This window comes from Hyla sarda (assembly GCF_029499605.1).
Source record: "Hyla sarda isolate aHylSar1 chromosome 1 unlocalized genomic scaffold, aHylSar1.hap1 SUPER_1_unloc_13, whole genome shotgun sequence".
Lineage (NCBI taxonomy): Eukaryota > Metazoa > Chordata > Amphibia > Anura > Hylidae > Hyla > Hyla sarda.
The window spans coordinates 440,343-461,226 of NW_026607574.1; the positions used below are offsets into that span (position 1 = coordinate 440,343).

Consider the following 20,884-nt stretch of genomic DNA (forward strand, 5'->3'; position numbering starts at 1 on the left):
AACCTTCAGACAGTATCTCGGTTACAACAGATGCCTCGAAGTTGGGCTGGGGAGCCCACGTAGCAGATCTGTGGGTGCAGAGGTGTTGGTCCCAAGAAGAATCACGGATGTCATCCGACCTGCGAGAAATGAGGGCGGTAAGATTAGCCTTGTTACACTTCAGCTCTCTGCTGAGGAAGAAACACCTGCTGGTTCAGACAACTCGACTACTGTGTTTTTATTATTTGAACAAGAAGGGGGGCACTCGAAGTCCAGGCCTACAAAAAGAGTGCAAGCGCATCATGGCCTGGGCAGAGAGGACTGTTCCCAGCATTTCAGCTGTGCACATAAAGGGCGTCCTTAATGTGCAAGCGGATCATCTGAGTCGATCAAGGTTGAGCCCCAACGAGTGGTCACTGAATACGGTTCACTTCCTGCAACTGGTGAACAGATGGGGTCTGCCGGACTTCGATATGATGGCCACACGAGAGATTCTGAAGATTTCCAGATTTGCTTCCCTAAATCGCCAGGATCATCCGGACATCTTGAATGCCCTCACAATTTCGTAGCAAGGTCTCCACATTTATCTGTTTCCCCCTCCAGTGATGATAGGTCGGGTGATCGGGAAGATACTGAAGGACAAGCCGGATGTCATCCTGATAGCTCCCTACTGGCCGAGGAGAGTATGGTTTCCAATACTTCTGCGGATGTCGAGGGGCAGGTGCCTCAAGTTTCCTCCCCACAGAGATCTCCTGGTCCAGAAAGGCTTTCATCATCCACGGCCAGAGAAACTGCACTTTACTGCATAGAGTTTGAGAGCGCTAAATTCCGGATGACTGGTTTGTCGGAAGAAGTCATATCCACTCTTCTAGCGGCAAGGAGAAAATCCACCAATGCTCTGTACTCCAAGCTTTGGAGAAAGTTCACATCTTGGAGACAGGAGAAGAGTCGGGATGAGGTGTCCTTGCCAGTTATCTTAGAGTTCCTGCAGGATGGCTTCAACAAAGGTTTGAGACCCAACACCTTAATAGTCCATATGACTGTGATCAACTCTTTCATGGATAGAAGATTTGCTAATCATCCGGTAATAGCAAGATTCTTCAAAGCCTTGAAACAACTAAGACCAGTAATCCGTCCTCCAGTCTCTACGTGGGATCTCACTCTCGTCCTAAGAGCCCTGACAATGCCTCCCTTTGAGCCTCTACAAGAAGTTTATCTGAAATGGTTGTCATACAAGGTTTCGTTCCTGATTGCCATAACATCGGCTAAGCGGCTGGGAGAGATTCAAGCCCTTTCATCTAGGGATCTTCTCCTGTGATTCGTGCCAGAGGGAGTCTTGCTGCGGACGGTGCCGTCCTTTAGACCCAAAGTGTCTTCAGAGGTAAATGTGAACAAGGAAATCTTTTTACTTAGGTTCCTGCCAGAACCACAAGATGAAGAAGAAAGGCTCCTACAGAATCTGGATGTCTCGTCGGCTCTGTCATGTTACCTGGACAGGACGAAGGAGTTCCGGGTAGATGAAAACCTGTTCATCCAGTTTGCTGGAGCCAGAAAAGGGAAAAAAGTTGCCAAGGATACTCTGACGAGATGGCTGAAGTCCGCTATTCTGGAGGCCTACAAAAAGGCGGAAGTTGAGCCTCCCTCAAAGCTCATTCAACTCGTGCCACAGCTACGTCCTGGGCGGAAAGAGCACAAGTATCTATCCAGGAGATCTATAATGCAGCTTCGTGGTAGACAAGTTCGACCTTCGTGAGGAACTACAGGCTAGATATCCAGGGCACGCATCCAGCCTTTAGCACAGGGGTGCTTAATGCTGCATTTAATTAAGTATCCCCCCCCCCCTTTGTTTGCTATTCAGCTCCCTTCTGTGCTGCCGGAAGACGAAATGGAAAGTAAAAATTTATACTCACGTAATTTTGCTTTCCTTCAGTCTGAAGGCTACAATACAGAAATGTAGGTGCACTACTGTGGTAGATGTATACAATGACATTGGCTAATCCCTCAACACTGATGTTAAAATTGAGACATTCGCCAGTGTATCCTTATATGAAGGACACACCAGAGCCCGCACACCAACGCCAAGGTTTCTCAGATGGCACGGGACCTAACGCTAACCTACCTGTGCGTAATAAGCAAAAACCAGGGGCCAGTGGGCAATTACAGCAGCACTAGGTCGACATGTAGACTGCTCCCAGTTCCCTCCAGCGTGACTAAGCACACATACAATGGAAGGGGGGAGAGAGGCTACAAGCCCCACCCAAGTTGGCTGATATAGGTGCATGGCCTCACAGGTGCAACCCTAATGCTGCCTGGAAAATGTTCAAGGCGCATTAACATATGGAGTTTACACACCTCCACGTATAAATTTACAAACAACAACAAAAAAAGTGGTCTCAAATGGCTGGAGGTGCTCAACCCCAAATGCAGTTGTGCATTTATACTGGGGGAGCAGATCCTGCCCTTGTAGTCCATTGCTAGGGGCGATCCCCAGCAATAAAAATGCATACAATGGAGGATGCCTGCAGCGGACTACAAGTGCCACAATAGAATCCTACACCAGATAAACGGTGTGGATGTGTAACAATTAGAATAATACAATACAGGAATATGGGTGCACTACTGTGGTAGATGTATACAGTGACATTGGCTAATCCCTCAACACTGATGTTAAAATTGAGACATTCGCCAGTGTATCCTTATATAAAGGACACACCAGAGCCCGCACACCAACGCCAAGGTTTCTCAGATGGCGCGGGACCTAACGCTAACCTACCTGTGCGTAATAAGCAAAAACCAGTCTGAAGGCAGCACATACAAACCCTCCCTATTAAATATAATTTTTTTCTGCATCAGAACTGAGTCTATTCATTAACATGGAGTGGATGGGTTCTGATGGATGTATGTAACCAGGCATGGCCTGGGATTGGTTAATTCTTCATTGTTCTTTTAGGTGGGCGGTCCTAGGATGAACTGGATGAAGCTATTAACCCTTCTGTGCTGCCTTCAGACTCAAGGAAAGCAAAATTACGTGAGTATAAATGTTTACTATAATACTGCCTCCTATATACATAAATATAACTACTGTAATACTGAAATGTCATATTTAAGGGCTATCATTCAAATCAAATGACCCATAGCTATGACGGTTACTCTACCAAGCATATCCCCCATCATTTGTTTTTAGCAGTAAGCTGTTCAGTCTATTACATTTCATCATCTATGATAGTGTTTCCCAACCAGGGAGCCACCAGCTGCTGCAAAACTACAACTCCCAGCATGCCCGGACAGCCTTTGGCTGTCCGGGCATGCTGGGGGTTGTAGTTTTGCAACAGCTGGAGGCACCCTGGTTGGGAAACACTGATCTAGGAGAATGGCCAAGTATCGAGGATATGGGCAAACTGGGCAGGTGCAGAATGGCAGTGACCTGACACTTATAATTGTATTCCTGTGTTATCATTTCACATAAGGGGTATTTCCTAGCACCCCCATGAGACTAAGGGTGCATTCACACTATGGTTTTTACATACAGCAGCCGGATCCAGCTGGATAATTTAAACACCAGCTGCTGCCATAACCACGCCGGACCCGTGCCGCACCCCATTCATTTCAATGCGCCGGACAAAGCAAGATAGGGGCTCAGGTCGGCTCATTTTTGAACCGTATCAATTTTTGTTGCCAGACGGGAACCACAGCAGACCGCGGTTTTCAGTACGACAACAAAAACTGTTACAGTTCAAAAATGAGCCGACCGGAGTCAATATCTGACCCCGTCCAGTTCACTGACATGAAAGGGGTACGGCACAGGTCCGGCAGAGATATGGCAGCAGCTGGTGTTTAAATTCTCCCACTGGATCCGGCTGCCGTATCCCTAAAACCTAATGGGAACTACTATAATCCAACAAACCCAGGAATCAGTGGTCATCATTGTTATAGGGTCCAGTCAGGGTCATCTATAGGGGGACAGAGACACTAGTATGGGGGGGGGGGGGGGTCTACACTGCCCTGCCGGGCCACCTCCCAGGGGGCTCATCACTGAATGATGATGGGGGGTTGGAGGGGGAAAAGGAAAAAAGGAGAGAGGTGCGGTATTCCTCCTCTCCCTCATTGGCGGTCTCAGTGTCGGAGGCAAGTGAGTGTTTTCACTTTATTTCAGGTTGTAGTGAAGTGCTTTTTTACTTCTACTGAAATAAGGTAGGTAGATTTTTCTGTGGTGCAGGTGTTCGGGATTTTAGGCCTTTTATGGGGGGGGGGGGGGAGTTTGCGGTCGGTTACACCACCATACATCTGTACTACAGCGCAGTATAAATGTCAGTGTTACCGAGGTCGGGCCTCATAGACAACAGCGCCTGGTAGACCTGGAGGCCATGACTGGGGAGCAAGACAGTTTAACCCTATAGATGCTACAATCAGTACTGACTGCGGCATACATAGGGTTACACTGCCAAGACAGTCAGGAAAGTAATCCCACCCAGGACATAAAAGTACATCACGGGGTGGTGAGGGGGTTGTGTCATCTATCCCCTGTATCTCAATAACAGGGACCCCAGTGTCCCCAGGTAGGGAGGAGGTACATTCACTATGGGAGCTGCAGAAACAGCCGAGCACAGACTGAGGTGTCCAGTGATCGGACGCCACATGATCAGCTAGGATCGGGGATAACACAACCTTTCTAAAAGGGTCTCAGCAGGTGAAGCCCGGACCGTCCTGGAATTCTTCATCACTGGAATAAGTCCCTTCTCTGTGAGGTGTTTGGGTCTCCAGTAGCAGCTCCCCATGGATTATGCCTGTTGGGTCTTCTCCATGAGGAGCAGTGAATATCACAACCATATTACACTCTTTTCCTACCATGTAAACTATAGTGATGACATCGCTGGATCGGTGACTACGTTCTAAAAGAAAACTTTTATTATCAATTGGGAACAAGTTTGGAGATGCAGTATATGATATAAATGTATAAACCTCAGATATCCTATGTACAGGGTTAATATATAGATGTGTTATCTGCATCATTTATTGCTCTGAATTGGCTTCTCCCCTGTGTGAGTTATTTTATGTTTAACAAGATGTGATTGCTGAGTAAAACATTTCCCACATTCTGCACATGAAAATGGCTTCTCCCCTGTGTGAGTTCTTTGATGTTTAACAAGACCTGATTTGTCAGTGAAACATTTCCCACACTCTGAGCATGAAAATGGCTTCTCTCCTGTGTGAGTTTTTTGATGTTGAACAAGATGTGATTTCTCAGTAAAACTTTTCCCACATTCTGAGCATGAAAATGCATTCTCTCCTGTGTGAGTTTTCTGATGTTTAAGAAGATTAGATTTTTCAGTAAAACATTTCCCACATTCTGAACATGAAAATGGCTTCTCTCCTGTGTGAGTTCTTTGATGTCGAGTAACATCTCCTTTGCAAGTAAAACATTTCCCACATTCTGAGCATGAAAATGGCTTCTCCCCTGTGTGAGTTCTTTGATGTTTAACAATATTAGATTTCTTAGTAAAGCAGTTCCCACATTGTGAACATGAAAATGGCTTCACCCCTGTGTGAGTTTTTTGATGTTGAACAAGATTTGATTTCCTAGTAAAGCAGTTGCCACATTGTGAACATGAAAATGGCTTCTCCCCTGTGTGAGTTCTTTGATGTTGAACAAGAACTGATTTCTGAATAAAACATTTACCACATTTTGAACATAAAAATGGTTTCTCTCCAGTGTGAATTTTCTGATGTTCAACAAGACTTGATATCTTAATTAAACATTTCCCACATTCTGAGCATGAATATGATTTCTTTCCTGTATGAGCTCGTTGATGTCCAACATCCCTTCTATGACTTTCTTTTTGCTGAACATCCTGTGATGAGTGAGAAGACAGGACCTGTATATAAGGATGAGATGACAGATCTTGGCTGTGAAGGGCTGAGGGTGTATCTGGGATAATGGAATGTTCTTCATATGTATCTTGTGTGATATCATCATCTGCTTTATAATCTGAAGATATAAGATTCTCCTCTGATCTCCTGCTACAAGAATCTGCAGAGAATAACACAGATTATATCATTGAGTATTAACCTTATTTACATTTTTCCATCTAGAGTCACATGAGAGTTTGTTTTTTGTGGGACCAATTTTACTGTGAAATAGAAAACAAATTGTGCGATAAAATTCAATTGAAATAAAATGTAATTTTGCAAATTTGGGATTTTTTTCATCACCTACCATATAACGTGATGTCACAACTGACGTTATACTTATCCATCAGGTCAGTATTATCATCCAACTTGTAGAGTTTTCCTTATGTTTTAATAAAAAAAATACTTTAACCCCTTAAGGACTTTTTAAGGGTTTTTTCACTTTTGTTTCTTCCTCCTCACCTTCTAAAAATCAGAACGCTTTCAGTTTTCTACCTACAGACCCATATGAGGTTGTTGTTGTTTTTTGCGCTACCAATTTTACTTTGTAATGACATCAATCATTTCACCACAAAATCTACGGTGAAACAAAAAAAAAATTATTATTTGTGAGGCAAAAACTGAAAAAAAAACCCACTATTATGTAACATTTGGGGGCTTCCGTTTCTGCGCAACGAACTTTTCGGTAACAATGACACCTTACCTTTATTCTGTACGTCCATACGGTATAAGGACACCCAACTTATATAGGTTTGATTTTGTGTTACGCCTAGCGCTCCGGGTCCCCGCTCCTCCCCGGAGCGCTCACGGCGTCTCTCTCCCCGCAGCGCCCCGGTCGGTCCCGCTGACCGGGAGCGCTGCACTGTCATGGCCGTCGGGGATGCGATTCGCACAGCGGGACGCGCCCGCTCGCGAATCGCATCCCAGGTCACTTACCCGTCCCGGTCCCCTGCTGTCATGTGCTGGTGCGCGCGGCTCCGCTCTCTAGGGCGCGCGCGCGCCAGCTCTCTGAGACTTAAAGGGCCAGTGCACCAATGATTGGTGCCTGGCCCAATTAGCTTAATTGGCTCCCACCTGCTCCCAGACTATATCTGATCACTGCCCCTGCACTCCCCTGCCGGATCTTGTTGCCTTGTGCCAGTGAAAGCGTTTAGTGTGTCCAAAGCCTGTGTTACCTGAACCCTTGCTATCCATCTTGACTACGAACCTTGCCGCCTGCCCCCGACCTTCTGCTACGTCTGACCTTGCCTCTGCCTAGTCCTTCTGTCCCACGCCTTCTCAGCAGTCAGCGAGGTAGAGCCGTTGCTAGTGGATACGACCTGGTTGCTACTGCCGCAGCAAGACCATCCCGCTTTGCGGCGGGCTCTGGTGAACACCAGTAGCCTCTTAGAACCGGTCCACTAGCACGGTCCACGCCAATCCCTCGCTGACACAGAGGATCCACTACCTGGAAGCCGAATCGTGACAGTAGATCCGGCCATGGATCCCGCTGAGGTGCCGCTGCCAAGTCTCGCTGACCTTACCACGGTGGTCGCTCAGCAATCGCAGCAAATTGCCCAACAAGGACAGCAGCTGTCGCAGTTGACCGCCACGTTACAGCAACTTCTGCCTCTGCTACAGCAGCAACCATCTCCTCCGCCAGCTCCTGCAACTCCTCCGCAGCGAGTGGCCGCTCCTAGCCTCCGCTTGTCCCTGCCGGACAAATTTGATGGGGACTCTAAACTCTGCCGTGGATTTTTGTCTCAGTGTTCCCTGCATATGGAGATGTTGTCGGACTTGTTTCCTACAGAACGGTCTAAGGTGGCGTTCGTAGTAAGCCTTCTTTCAGGAAAGGCCTTGTCTTGGGCCACACCGCTCTGGGACCGCAATGATCCTTCCACAGCCACAGTCCAGTCCTTCTTCGCTGAAGTCCGGAGTGTCTTCGAGGAGCCAGCCCGAGCTTCTTCTGCCGAGACTGCCCTGTTGAACCTGGTCCAGGGTAATTCTTCAGTGGGCGAGTACGCCATCCAATTTCGTACTCTTGCTTCCGAGTTATCATGGAATAACGAGGCTCTCTGCGCGACCTTTAAAAAAGGCCTATCCAGTCGCATCAAGGATGTGCTGGCCGCACGAGAGATTCCTGCCAACCTGCAAGAACTCATCCATTTGGCTACCCGCATTGACATGCGTTTTTCTGAGCGACACCAAGAGCTCCGCCAGGAAAAAGACTTAGATCTCTGGGCACCTCTCCCACAGTATCCGTTGCAATCTACGCCTGGGCCTCCCGCCGAGGAGGCCATGCAAGTGGATCGGTCTCGCCTGACCCAGGAAGAGAGGAATCGCCATAGGGAAGAAAATCTCTGTCTTTACTGTGCCAGTACCGAGCATTTCTTGGTGGATTGCCCTATCCGTCCTCCACGTCTGGGAAACGCACGCACGCACCCAGCTCACGTGGGTGTGGCGTCTCTTGGTTCTAAGTCTGCTTCTCCACGTCTCACGGTGCCCGTGCGGATTTCTCCTTCAGCCAACTCCTCCCTCTCAGCCGTGGCCTGCTTGGACTCTGGTGCCTCTGGGAATTTTATTTTGGAGTCGTTTGTGAATAAATTCAGCATCCCGGTGACCCGTCTCGTCAAGCCGCTCTACATTTCCGCGGTCAACGGAGTCAGATTGGATTGCACCGTGCGTTACCGCATAGAACCCCTCCTGATGTCTATTGGACCCCACCACGAAAGGATTGAGTTATTCGTCCTTCCCAACTGTACCTCTGAGGTCCTCCTCGGTCTGCCATGGCTCCGGCTTCATTCTCCCACCCTTGATTGGACCACCGGGGAGATCAAGAACTGGGACTCTGCCTGCCATAGGAAGTGCCTCTCCCCCCCTCCCAGTCCCGTCAGGCAAGCCTCAGTGCCTCCTCATGGCCCCCGTCCTGGTGTCACACTGCCCCGTGCCAGGCTTCGCCCTCTGCCCTCCCTCCCCATTCCCACTCCTGCTGTACTGCCTGCCGTTGAGGAAACCCTCCATTCTTTCCCGGTGTCCTCATCCCAGGGGAGGCAGTTACCGGACAAAGAAAAGGGGAGACCTAAGGGGGGGGGGGTACTGTTACGCCTAGCGCTCCGGGTCCCCGCTCCTCCCCGGAGCGCTCACGGCGTCTCTCTCCCCGCAGCGCCCCGGTCGGTCCCGCTGACCGGGAGCGCTGCACTGTCATGGCCGTCGGGGATGCGATTCGCACAGCGGGACGCGCCCGCTCGCGAATCGCATCCCAGGTCACTTACCCGTCCCGGTCCCCTGCTGTCATGTGCTGGCGCGCGCGGCTCCGCTCTCTAGGGCGCGCGCGCGCCAGCTCTCTGAGACTTAAAGGGCCAGTGCACCAATGATTGGTGCCTGGCCCAATTAGCTTAATTGGCTCCCACCTGCTCCCAGACTATATCTGATCACTGCCCCTGCACTCCCCTGCCGGATCTTGTTGCCTTGTGCCAGTGAAAGCGTTTAGTGTGTCCAAAGCCTGTGTTACCTGAACCCTTGCTATCCATCTTGACTACGAACCTTGCCGCCTGCCCCCGACCTTCTGCTACGTCTGACCTTGCCTCTGCCTAGTCCTTCTGTCCCACGCCTTCTCAGCAGTCAGAGAGGTTGAGCCGTTGCTAGTGGATACGACCTGGTTGCTACTGCCGCAGCAAGACCATCCCGCTTTGCGGCGGGCTCTGGTGAACACCAGTAGCCTCTTAGAACCGGTCCACTAGCACGGTCCACGCCAATCCCTCGCTGACACAGAGGATCCACTACCTGGAAGCCGAATCGTGACAGTAGATCCGGCCATGGATCCCGCTGAGGTGCCGCTGCCAAGTCTCGCTGACCTTACCACGGTGGTCGCTCAGCAATCGCAGCAAATTGCCCAACAAGGACAGCAGCTGTCGCAGTTGACCGCCACGTTACAGCAACTTCTGCCTCTGCTACAGCAGCAACCATCTCCTCCGCCAGCTCCTGCAACTCCTCCGCAGCGAGTGGCCGCTCCTAGCCTCCGCTTGTCCCTGCCGGACAAATTTGATGGGGACTCTAAACTCTGCCGTGGATTTTTGTCTCAGTGTTCCCTGCATATGGAGATGTTGTCGGACTTGTTTCCTACAGAACGGTCTAAGGTGGCGTTCGTAGTAAGCCTTCTTTCAGGAAAGGCCTTGTCTTGGGCCACACCGCTCTGGGACCGCAATGATCCTTCCACAGCCACAGTCCAGTCCTTCTTCGCTGAAGTCCGGAGTGTCTTCGAGGAGCCAGCCCGAGCTTCTTCTGCCGAGACTGCCCTGTTGAACCTGGTCCAGGGTAATTCTTCAGTGGGCGAGTACGCCATCCAATTTCGTACTCTTGCTTCCGAGTTATCATGGAATAACGAGGCTCTCTGCGCGACCTTTAAAAAAGGCCTATCCAGTCGCATCAAGGATGTGCTGGCCGCACGAGAGATTCCTGCCAACCTGCAAGAACTCATCCATTTGGCTACCCGCATTGACATGCGTTTTTCTGAGCGACACCAAGAGCTCCGCCAGGAAAAAGACTTAGATCTCTGGGCACCTCTCCCACAGTATCCGTTGCAATCTACGCCTGGGCCTCCCGCCGAGGAGGCCATGCAAGTGGATCGGTCTCGCCTGACCCAGGAAGAGAGGAATCGCCATAGGGAAGAAAATCTCTGTCTTTACTGTGCCAGTACCGAGCATTTCTTGGTGGATTGCCCTATCCGTCCTCCACGTCTGGGAAACGCACGCACGCACCCAGCTCACGTGGGTGTGGCGTCTCTTGGTTCTAAGTCTGCTTCTCCACGTCTCACGGTGCCCGTGCGGATTTCTCCTTCAGCCAACTCCTCCCTCTCAGCCGTGGCCTGCTTGGACTCTGGTGCCTCTGGGAATTTTATTTTGGAGTCGTTTGTGAATAAATTCAGCATCCCGGTGACCCGTCTCGTCAAGCCGCTCTACATTTCCGCGGTCAACGGAGTCAGATTGGATTGCACCGTGCGTTACCGCATAGAACCCCTCCTGATGTCTATTGGACCCCACCACGAAAGGATTGAGTTATTCGTCCTTCCCAACTGTACCTCTGAGGTCCTCCTCGGTCTGCCATCGCTCCGGCTTCATTCTCCCACCCTTGATTGGACCACCGGGGAGATCAAGAACTGGGACTCTGCCTGCCATAGGAAGTGCCTCTCCCCCCCTCCCAGTCCCGTCAGGCAAGCCTCAGTGCCTCCTCATGGCCCCCGTCCTGGTGTCACACTGCCCCGTGCCAGGCTTCGCCCTCTGCCCTCCCTCCCCATTCCCACTCCTGCTGTACTGCCTGCCGTTGAGGAAACCCTCCATTCTTTCCCGGTGTCCTCATCCCAGGGGAGGCAGTTACCGGACAAAGAAAAGGGGAGACCTAAGGGGGGGGGGGGTACTGTTACGCCTAGCGCTCCGGGTCCCCGCTCCTCCCCGGAGCGCTCACGGCGTCTCTCTCCCCGCAGCGCCCCGGTCGGTCCCGCTGACCGGGAGCGCTGCACTGTCATGGCCGTCGGGGATGCGATTCGCACAGCGGGACGCGCCCGCTCGCGAATCGCATCCCAGGTCACTTACCCGTCCCGGTCCCCTGCTGTCATGTGCTGGCGCGCGCGGCTCCGCTCTCTAGGGCGCGCGCGCGCCAGCTCTCTGAGACTTAAAGGGCCAGTGCACCAATGATTGGTGCCTGGCCCAATTAGCTTAATTGGCTCCCACCTGCTCCCAGACTATATCTGATCACTGCCCCTGCACTCCCCTGCCGGATCTTGTTGCCTTGTGCCAGTGAAAGCGTTTAGTGTGTCCAAAGCCTGTGTTACCTGAACCCTTGCTATCCATCTTGACTACGAACCTTGCCGCCTGCCCCCGACCTTCTGCTACGTCTGACCTTGCCTCTGCCTAGTCCTTCTGTCCCACGCCTTCTCAGCAGTCAGAGAGGTTGAGCCGTTGCTAGTGGATACGACCTGGTTGCTACTGCCGCAGCAAGACCATCCCGCTTTGCGGCGGGCTCTGGTGAACACCAGTAGCCTCTTAGAACCGGTCCACTAGCACGGTCCACGCCAATCCCTCGCTGACACAGAGGATCCACTACCTGGAAGCCGAATCGTGACATTTTGTTTTACTTCTTTTAACCCCTTAAGTATCAAGCCCATTAAGACCATAAGGACGGAAGCATTTTTTTGCACATCTGACCACTGTCACTTTAAGCATTAATAACTCTGGGATGCTTTTACTTGATTCCGAGATTGTTTTTTCGTGACATATTCTAATTTATATTAGTGGTAAATTTTTGTCGATACTTGCATCATTTCTTGGTGAAAAATTTGAAAATTTTGCATATTTCTAACTTTGAAGCTCTCTGCTTATAAGGAAATAGACATTCCAAATAAATTATATATTGATTCACAAATACAATATGTCTACTTTTTATATCTGCATCATAAAGTGGACAGGTTTTTACTTTTGGAAGACACCAGAGGGCTTCAAAGTTCAGCAGCAATTTTCCAACTTTTCACAAAATTTTCTAAATTGAAATATTTCAGGAACCAGTTCAGGTTTGAAGTGGATTTGAGGGGCCTTCATATTAGAAATACCCCATAAATGACCCCTTTATAGAAACTGCACCCTTCAAAGTATTCAAAATGACATTCAGAAAGTTTGTTAACCCTTTAGGAATAGCAGCAAAGTAAAAGGAGAAAATTCAAAATCTTCATTTTTTTTACACTCGCATGTTCTTGTAGACCCAGTTTTCGAATTTTTTCAAGGGGTAAAAGGAGAAAATGCCCCCCAAAATGTGTAACCCAATTTCTCTCGAGTAGGAAAAACCTCATATGTGAACATAACGTGCTCTGTGGTTGCACTAGAGGGCTCATAAGCGAAGGAGCAACAATGGGATTTTGGAGAGTGAATTTTGCTGAAATGTTTTTTGAGGGTCATGTCACAATTAGGAAGCCCCTATGATGCCAGAACAGCAAAAAAAAAAAAAAAAAAAAAAAACACATGGCACACTATTTTGGAAACTACACCCCTCGAGGCACGTACAAGGTTTACAGTGAGTCTTAACACCACACTTTCCGTTAAAGTCGCATGTGTAAATAGAATTTTTTTTTTCACTAAAATGCAGTTTTTTTCCTCAAATTTACCATTTTTACAAGAGGTGATAGGAGAAAATGCCCCCCCCCCCCAAAAAAAAATTTGTAACCCCATCTCTTCTGAGTATGGAAATACCCCATGTGTGGACGTCAAGTGCACTGCGGGAGCACTACAATGCTCAGAAGAGAAGGAGCACCATTTGGCTTTTTTAAAGCAATTTTTTCTGAAATGGTTTTTGGGGGGTATGTCACATTTAGGAAGCCCTATGGTGCCATAACAGCAAAAAAAAAAAAAAAAAAAAAAAAACACATGGCATACCATTTTGGAAACTACACCCCTCAAGGCACTTAACAAGGGATACAGTAAGCCTTAAAAGTGTTTGACGACTTTTCGTTGAAGTCGGATGTGTAAATAAAAAAAAAAAATATTTTACTAAAATGCAGTTTTTTTTCCCAAATTTACAATTTTTACAAGAGGTAATAGGAGAAAATGCCCCTCCAAATTTGTAACCCCATTTCTTCTGAGTATGGAAATACCCCATGTGTGGATGTAAAGTGCTCTGCGGGCGAACTACAATGCTCAGAAGAGAAGGAGCGCCATTGGGCTTTTGGCGAGAGAATTTGTTTGGAATGGAAGTAGGGGGCCATGTGTGTTTACAAAGCCCCCCACATGTGACCCCATTTTGGAAACTACACCCCTCACTGAATGTAATAAGGGGTGCAGTGAGCATTTACACCCCACTGGCATTTGACAGAATTTTGGAACAGTGGGCTGTTCAAATTGAAAATTACATTGTTCCAAAAATCTGTCAGACACCTGTGAGGTGTAAATGCTCACTGTACCCCTTGTTACATTCCTTAAAGGGTGTAGTTTCCAAAATAGGGTCACATGTGGGGGGGGGGGGCATTGTTATGACACCATGGCGGCTTTGTAAACACATGTGGCCTTCAATTCCAGCCAAATTCTCTCTCCAAAATCCCAATGGCGCTCCTTCTCTTCTGAGCATTGTAGTTCACCCGCAGAGCACTATATATCCACATATGGGGCATTTCCTTACCCCTTGAGAAAATGAAAAATTTGGGATAACACCAGCACTTTAGTGAAAAAAATTAAAAAATTCATTTTCACGTCCAACTTTAACGAAAATTCTTCAAACACCTGTGGGTTGTTAGAGGGGTATTCCAGGCAAAACCTTTTTTTTATATATATCAACTCGCTCCGGAAAGTTAAACAGTTTTGTAAATTACTTCTATTAAAAAAAAATCTTAATCCTTCCAATAGTTATTAGCTTCTGAAGTTTTCTGTCTAACTGCTCAATGATGATGTCACGTCCCAGGAGCTGTGCATGATGGGAGAATATCCCCATAGGAACTGCACAGCTCCCGGGACGTGAGTCATCAAAGAGCAGTTAGACAGAAAACAACAACTCAACTTCAGAAGCTAATAACTATTGGAAGGATTAAGATTTTTTAATAGAAGTATTTACAAATCCGTTTAACTTTCCGGAGCCAGTTGATATATAAAAATAAGTTTTGGCCTGGAATACCCCTTTAAGCCTCACTATACCCCTTGTTACGTTCCTTGAGTGGTGTCGTTTCCAAAATGGGGTCACATTTGTTGTTGTTTTTTTGCGTTTATGTCAGAACTGCTGTAAAATCAGCCACCCCTGTGCAAATCACCTCAAATGTACATGGTGCTCTCACTCCCGAGCCTTGTTGTGCGCCCGCAGAGCATTTTACGCCCACATATGGGGTATTTCCATACTCAGGAGAAACTGCATTACATATTTTGGGGGTCTTTTTTTCCTTTTACCTTTTGTGAAAATGAAAAGTATGGGGCAACACCAGCAAGTTAGTGTAAAAATTAAATTTTTTACAATAACATGCTGGAATAGACCCCAACTTTACCTTTTCATAAGGGATAAAAGGAGAAAAAGCCCCCCAAAATTTGTAACTCAATTTCTCCCAAGTACAGAAATACCCCATATGTGGCCCTAAACTGTTGCCTTGAAATACAACAGGGCTCCAAAGTGAGAGAGCGTCATACGCATTTGGGGCCTAAATTAGGGATTTGGTCATAGGGTTATTCTACGCCAGTGATTCCCAAACAGGGTGCCTCCAGTTGTTGCTAAACTCCCTGCATGCCTGGACAGTCAATGTCCGGCAATACTGGGATTTGTTTTGCAACAGCTGGAGGCTCCGTTTTGGAAACAGTGCCGTAAGAGACGTTTTTCATTTTAATTGCGGGTGGGGGGGGGGCTAAATGTGTATATGTAGTGTTTTACTTTTTATTTTGTGTACTGTAGTGTTTTTAGGGTACATTCACACAGGAGGGGGTTCACCGCGAGTTTCCCGCTGGGATTTTGAGCTGCAGCGGAAAATTTGCTGCATCTCAACCTTGCAGTGAGAAACTCGCTGTAAACCCGCCCGTGTGAATGCACCCTGTACATTCATATGGGGGAAGGGGGCAAACCTCCTCCAGCTGTTGCAAAACTACAACTCCCAGCATGCCCTTTGGCTGTCTGTGCATGCTGGGGGTTGTAGTTATGAAACAGCTGGAGGCACACTGGTTGCAAAACACAGAATTTGTTACTTAACTCAGTGTTTCCCAACCAGTGTGCCTCCAGCTGTTGCAAAACTACAACTCCCAGAATGCATGGTCTGTCAGTGAATGCTGGGAGTTAGGAAACAGAAAGTGTTTTCCAACCAGTGTGCCTCCTGTTGTTGCAAAATTACAACTCTCAGCATGCCTGCCCGGACAGCCGAAGGGCATGTTGGGAGTTGTAGTTATGCAACAACTAGAGGAGAACATTTTGGAGACCACTGTGTAGTGGTGTCCAAACTGTAGCCCTCCAGATGTTGAAAACTTCAACTCCAAGCCTGCTCAGACTACCCAGGCATGCTGGGAGTTGTAGTTTGGCAACATCTGAAGGGCCAGATGTTGCTAAACTACAACTCCCAGCATGCCTGGACTGTCTGGGCATGCTGAGAGTTGTAGTTTTGCAACATCTGGAAGAGCACAGATTGGAGACCACTGCACAGTGGTCTAAAAACTGTGGCCCTCCAGATGTGGAAAAACTACAACTCCCAGCATGCCTGGACAGCCAAAGGCTAGAAGCAGCAGTGAAGATCACTTTACAGCGATCTTCACTGCTGCCTCTGATGCCAACGTCGATGCTGCCTCCTCCACTTGCCTGCCGCTGGTCCCCGCTGCCTGTGCCGGTCCTCAGGTATGTGCCACCGTTCCTACCACCCCATTCCTACCGCCTCATTGCCCCCCACAGCTCTCGGGGTCATCTTCCCCCGCTCTGCCTGGACTTCTAGGGGCAGGAGGGGGGGGGGGATCTGAACTTTCACCCCCCCACAGGGACCAATCACAGTGATCGCTGACCAGGACCAATCACAGATGGTCCTGGGGGGATTGCAGAAGTTGTCTCCCGCCGGTATCAGCGGGACTTTTGCCTGTTAACCCTTGCGATGCCGCCCATTGCCAGGTTAACTGAATGACTTTTATAAACAGTTGGATGCGCGAACTAGCTGCATAACCTGACGTTTATATAAGTCTTTCTGCGGGAAGGGGTTAAAAAAATTGTCTTCTTCAGACCCCTATAACTGTATTATTTTTCCGTATACAGGGATGTGTGAGGGTCATTTTTTACACTGTGATCTGAAGTTTTTATCAGTACCATTTTTTTATGGGACTTTTTGATCACTTTTTATACATTTTTTTAGGGTGTACAAAGTGACCAAATCTACGCAATTCTGGACTTTGGTATTTTGACCGTGCGGTTTAAATAACGTAAAATTATTATAGTTCGGACTTTTACTCATGTGACAAAACCACATATGTTTATTTTTTGTATATTTTTTTTTAAATGGGAAAAGGGGGTGATTCAAACTTTTATTAGGGAAGGGGTTAAATCATAGGGGACTATTACATACAATCCTTGATTACATACACTGAACAATACTGCAGCATAGCATTGATCAGTGTTATCAGTACTCCATTACTCCAGCCTGACATGGTGGACTGGAGCCTTGGAGAACCGATCGGACAGCGAGGAGGTAGTTAAGGGCCCTCCCACCATCCTCTCAGCTGATCGGGACATCGCGATTTCCCCATAATGATCCCGATCAGCTCCACTAAGCTCCCTGCAGTGTATATTTAACCCTTCAATACTTATCTCTGCTGACACTTCTGTCCAGGTCAGGAACTGTCTAGAGTAGGAACAAATCCCCATAGCAAACCTCTCCTGCTCTGGACAGTTCCTGACATGGACAGAGGTGTCAGCAGAGAGCACTGTGGTCAGACAGAAAGAACTACACAACTTCCTCTGAAGCATACAACAGCTGATAAGTACTGGAAGGGCTAAGATTTTTAAATTAAAATAATTTACAGATCTGTATAACTTTCTGGCATAAGTTGATTTTTTTTCCCCTCCGGAGTACCCCTTTAAGCCACAGAACATAAATGGTTTTCTCATCCTGCCTACACTTCCCATGATTCTTCTGACTTTGCAGAGAGAGAGGTGGAGTCTGATCACTGCAGTTCACCTAATGAGACCAACCTGATCACATGACTAGACTCTACCAACCAGAAGCCTAAACTGCTTAGACTTGTTCTTATTTTCAAGCTTCATATCCTGTACAGTCACTTTGCTGACATGGCTTTAGCTGAACTGTCCTTCCCATAGGGTCTATGACTGATCGTCCGGCATCTAGGTCTCTTCCTCCCAGTCTCTACTGAGCAGCAATGTTTCCATCCAGGGGTGTAATGATCATGGCTGCAGGGGGGGGGGGGGGGGGCTCCTCTGGGGGTCCGGGGTATATGTCTCAGCTCCTCGGGGGAGCACCGCTTCAACTGTCTTCGCTTCTTTGTGTCTCTGCCCCATGATTTCCGCACCACTTGTATCCCGCAGACAGTGTTCTGGAGCAGCTAGTAATGTCTGCCAGGTACAGGTCACATGATCAGATCATAAAGCAGCCAACACCAGGTGACATCTGCCGGAGGACACAGCCGCTCTGGGGGGATGATGGGGAGAGGTATTTATTCTTCCACTGGAACAAAGTGGGTATATACACAGTGTGGGGTGAAGAGAAGATGCAGAACAGTCTGTGGGGCACAGTAATAGTGTGGGGGCATAAAAGGTGAAGAATCTATAGTAAGAGCGCACAGAAGGGCCTGTGGTTTAAGATTTGCCTTGGAGCCCAAAAAAAAACAAACTCTAGTTACACCATTACTTACCATAAATTACTGCAGCCAATGAACAAGAAGAATCTGTGACTGTTCTCTGCATTTAGTGGTTACTACTCACCTGGGCGGTTACCTGAAGGAATGTCCTCCTTATACTGCTCATCACCGCTCACATCTGTCACTTCTTCTTCCTTTATGTCTGTAGCTTTAATATAGATCAGATCTTTCCCTGTAGAAATGTCCTCCTTATACTGCTCATCACTGCTCACATCTGTTTCTTCTTCCTTTATGTCTGTTACTTTAATATAGATCAGATCTTTCCCTGTAAGAATGTCCTTCTTATACTTCTCATCACTACTCACATCTGTCTCTTCTTCTTCATTTATGTCTGTAGCATTAAAATAGATCAGATCTTTCTCTGTAGGAATGTCCTCCTTATACTGCTCATCACCGCTCACATCTGTCTCTGGAGCATTAATATTGTTTGGATCTTCTCCCTGATTCATAAGATGTGAAAGAAATATTGTAAAAGTCATCAGACAGTAGGAGAAGTCATGTGGGATGTTATAGATGAGCAGGAGATGAGGAGTCATGGAGGATGAGGGGACTGACCACAAGAGCTTCACAGCCCTTCTACAGATCATAGGAAATATCTCCATCTACCTGATCATCCTGTGGAAGAAGAGGGCGGGGACACCTCTCTGGTGCTGTTCTCTTACTGGATCTGACTGTAGGGAACACATACAGAGACTGAATTCATTCTTTACATACAAATAATGAGAGGACGTGTGTATATAGTCATGTCTATTACCTGGTGATGTGAGGGGCTGCTGATCCTTCATCATGACCTGATCCTTGTACTGATCCTTGTGTCCTTCTACATACTCCCACTCCTCCATGGAGAAATAGACCGCCACGTCCTGACACCTTATAGGAACCTGACACACAATGATACAGTCATCACCCCGACCCCTCCAGTGGTGTTACTGTATAATGTCCCAGCATTCCCAGCAGTGTCACCTCTCCAGTCATCACCAGACCCCTCCATTACTGTATAATGTCCCAGCATTCCCAGCAGTGTCACCTCTCCAGTCATCACCAGACCCCTCCATTACTGTATAATGTCCCAGCAGTGTCACCTCTCTAATCATCACCAGACCCCTCCATTACTGTATAATGTCCCAGCATTCCCAGCAGTGTCACCTCTCCAGTCATCACCAGACCCCTCCATTACTGTATAATGTCCCAGCAGTGTCACCTCTCCAGTCATCACCAGACCCCTCCATTACTGTATAATGTCCCAGCAGTGTCACCTCTCCAGTCATCACCAGACCCCTCCATTACTGTATAATGTCCCAGCAGTGTCACCTCTCCAGTCATCACCAGACCCCTCCATTACTGTATAATGTCCCAGCAGTGTCACCTCTCTAGTCATCACCAGACCCCTCCATTACTGTATAATGTCCCAGCAGTGTCACCTCTCCAGTCATCACCAGACCCCTCCATTACTGTATAATGTCCCAGCAGTGTCACCTCTCCAGTCATCACCAGACCCCTCCATTACTGTATAATGTCCCAGCATTCCCAGCAGTGTCACCTCTCCAGTCATCACCAGACCCCTCCATTACTGTATAATGTCCCAGCATTCCCAGCAGTGTCACCTCTCCAGTCATCACCAGATCCCTCCATTACTATATAATGTCCCAGCAGTGTCACTTCTCCAGTCATCACCAGACCCCTCCATTACTGTATAATGTCCCAGCAGTGTCACCTCTCCAGTCATCACCAGACCCCTCCATTACTGTATAATGTCCCAGCAGTGTCACCTCTCCAGTCATCACCAGACCCCTCCATTACTGTATAATGTCCCAGCAGTGTCACCTCTTCAGTCATCACCAGACCCCTCCATTACTGTATAATGTCCCAGCAGTGTCACCTCTCCAGTCATCACCAGACCCCTCCATTACTGTATAATGTCCCAGCATTCCCAGCAGTGTCACCTCTCCAGTCATCACCAGACCCCTCCATTACTGTATAATGTCCCAGCAGCGTCACCTCTCCAGTCATCACCAGACCCCTCCATTACTATATAATGTCCCAGCAGGGTCACCTCTCCAGTCATCACCAGACCCCTCCATTACTATATAATGTCCCAGCAGTGTCACCTCTCCAGTCATCACCAGACCCCTCCATTACTGTATAATGTCCCAGCAGTGTCACCTCTCCAGTCATCACCAGACCCCTCCATTACTGTATAATGTCCCAGCAGTGTCACCTCTCCAGTCATCACCAGACCCCTCCATTACTGTATAATGTCCCAGCAGTGTCACCTCTCCAGTCATCACCAGACCCCTCCATTACTGTATAATGTCCCAGCAGTGTCACCTCTCCAGTCATCACCAGACCCCTCCATTACTGTATAATGTCCCAGCAGTGTCACCTCTCCAGTCATCACCAGACCCCTCCATTACTGTATAATGTCCCAGCAGTGTCACCTCTCCAGTCATCACCAGACCCCTTCATTACTGTATAATGTCCAGCAGTGTCACCTCTCCAGTCATCACCAGACCCCTCCATTACTGTATAATGTCCCAGCATGCACCTCTCCAGTCATCACCAGACCCCTCCATTACTGTATAATGTCCCAGCAGTGTCACCTCTCCAGTCATCACCAGACCCCTCCATTACTGTATAATGTCCCAGCAGTGTCACCTCTCCAGTCATCA

At 48.2% G+C, this 20,884-nt stretch overlaps 1 protein-coding gene across 1 annotated transcript; it reads right to left on the minus strand.

Annotated features, from left to right (window-relative positions):
* Nucleotides 1-4,875: 4,875 nt before the first annotated feature.
* Nucleotides 4,876-19,183, minus strand: LOC130297982 (gastrula zinc finger protein XlCGF17.1-like). The gene is made up of 3 exons (XM_056550856.1): nucleotides 18,970-19,183; nucleotides 5,853-6,007; nucleotides 4,876-5,819 (listed from the first exon to the last, which is right to left on the minus strand). Exons 1-3 carry the CDS (start codon nucleotides 19,055-19,057, stop codon nucleotides 4,986-4,988), a joined length of 1,077 nt encoding a protein of 358 aa, XP_056406831.1. The 5' UTR covers nucleotides 19,058-19,183; the 3' UTR covers nucleotides 4,876-4,985.
* Nucleotides 19,184-20,884: the final 1,701 nt, after the last annotated feature.

Coding starts and splice junctions, on each gene's coding strand:
- LOC130297982 (XM_056550856.1), bottom strand. CDS start 19,057: ATGGAGGAGTGGGAGTATGTAGAAGGACACAAGGATCAGTACAAGGAT. Junction 6,008..18,969: donor GCAGCCCCTCACATCACCAG/GTAATAGACATG, acceptor TATTCTCTGCAG/ATTCTTGTAGCAGGAGATCA. Junction 5,820..5,852: donor CATCTCATCCTTATATACAG/GTCCTGTCTTCT, acceptor CAGGATGTTCAG/CAAAAAGAAAGTCATAGAAG.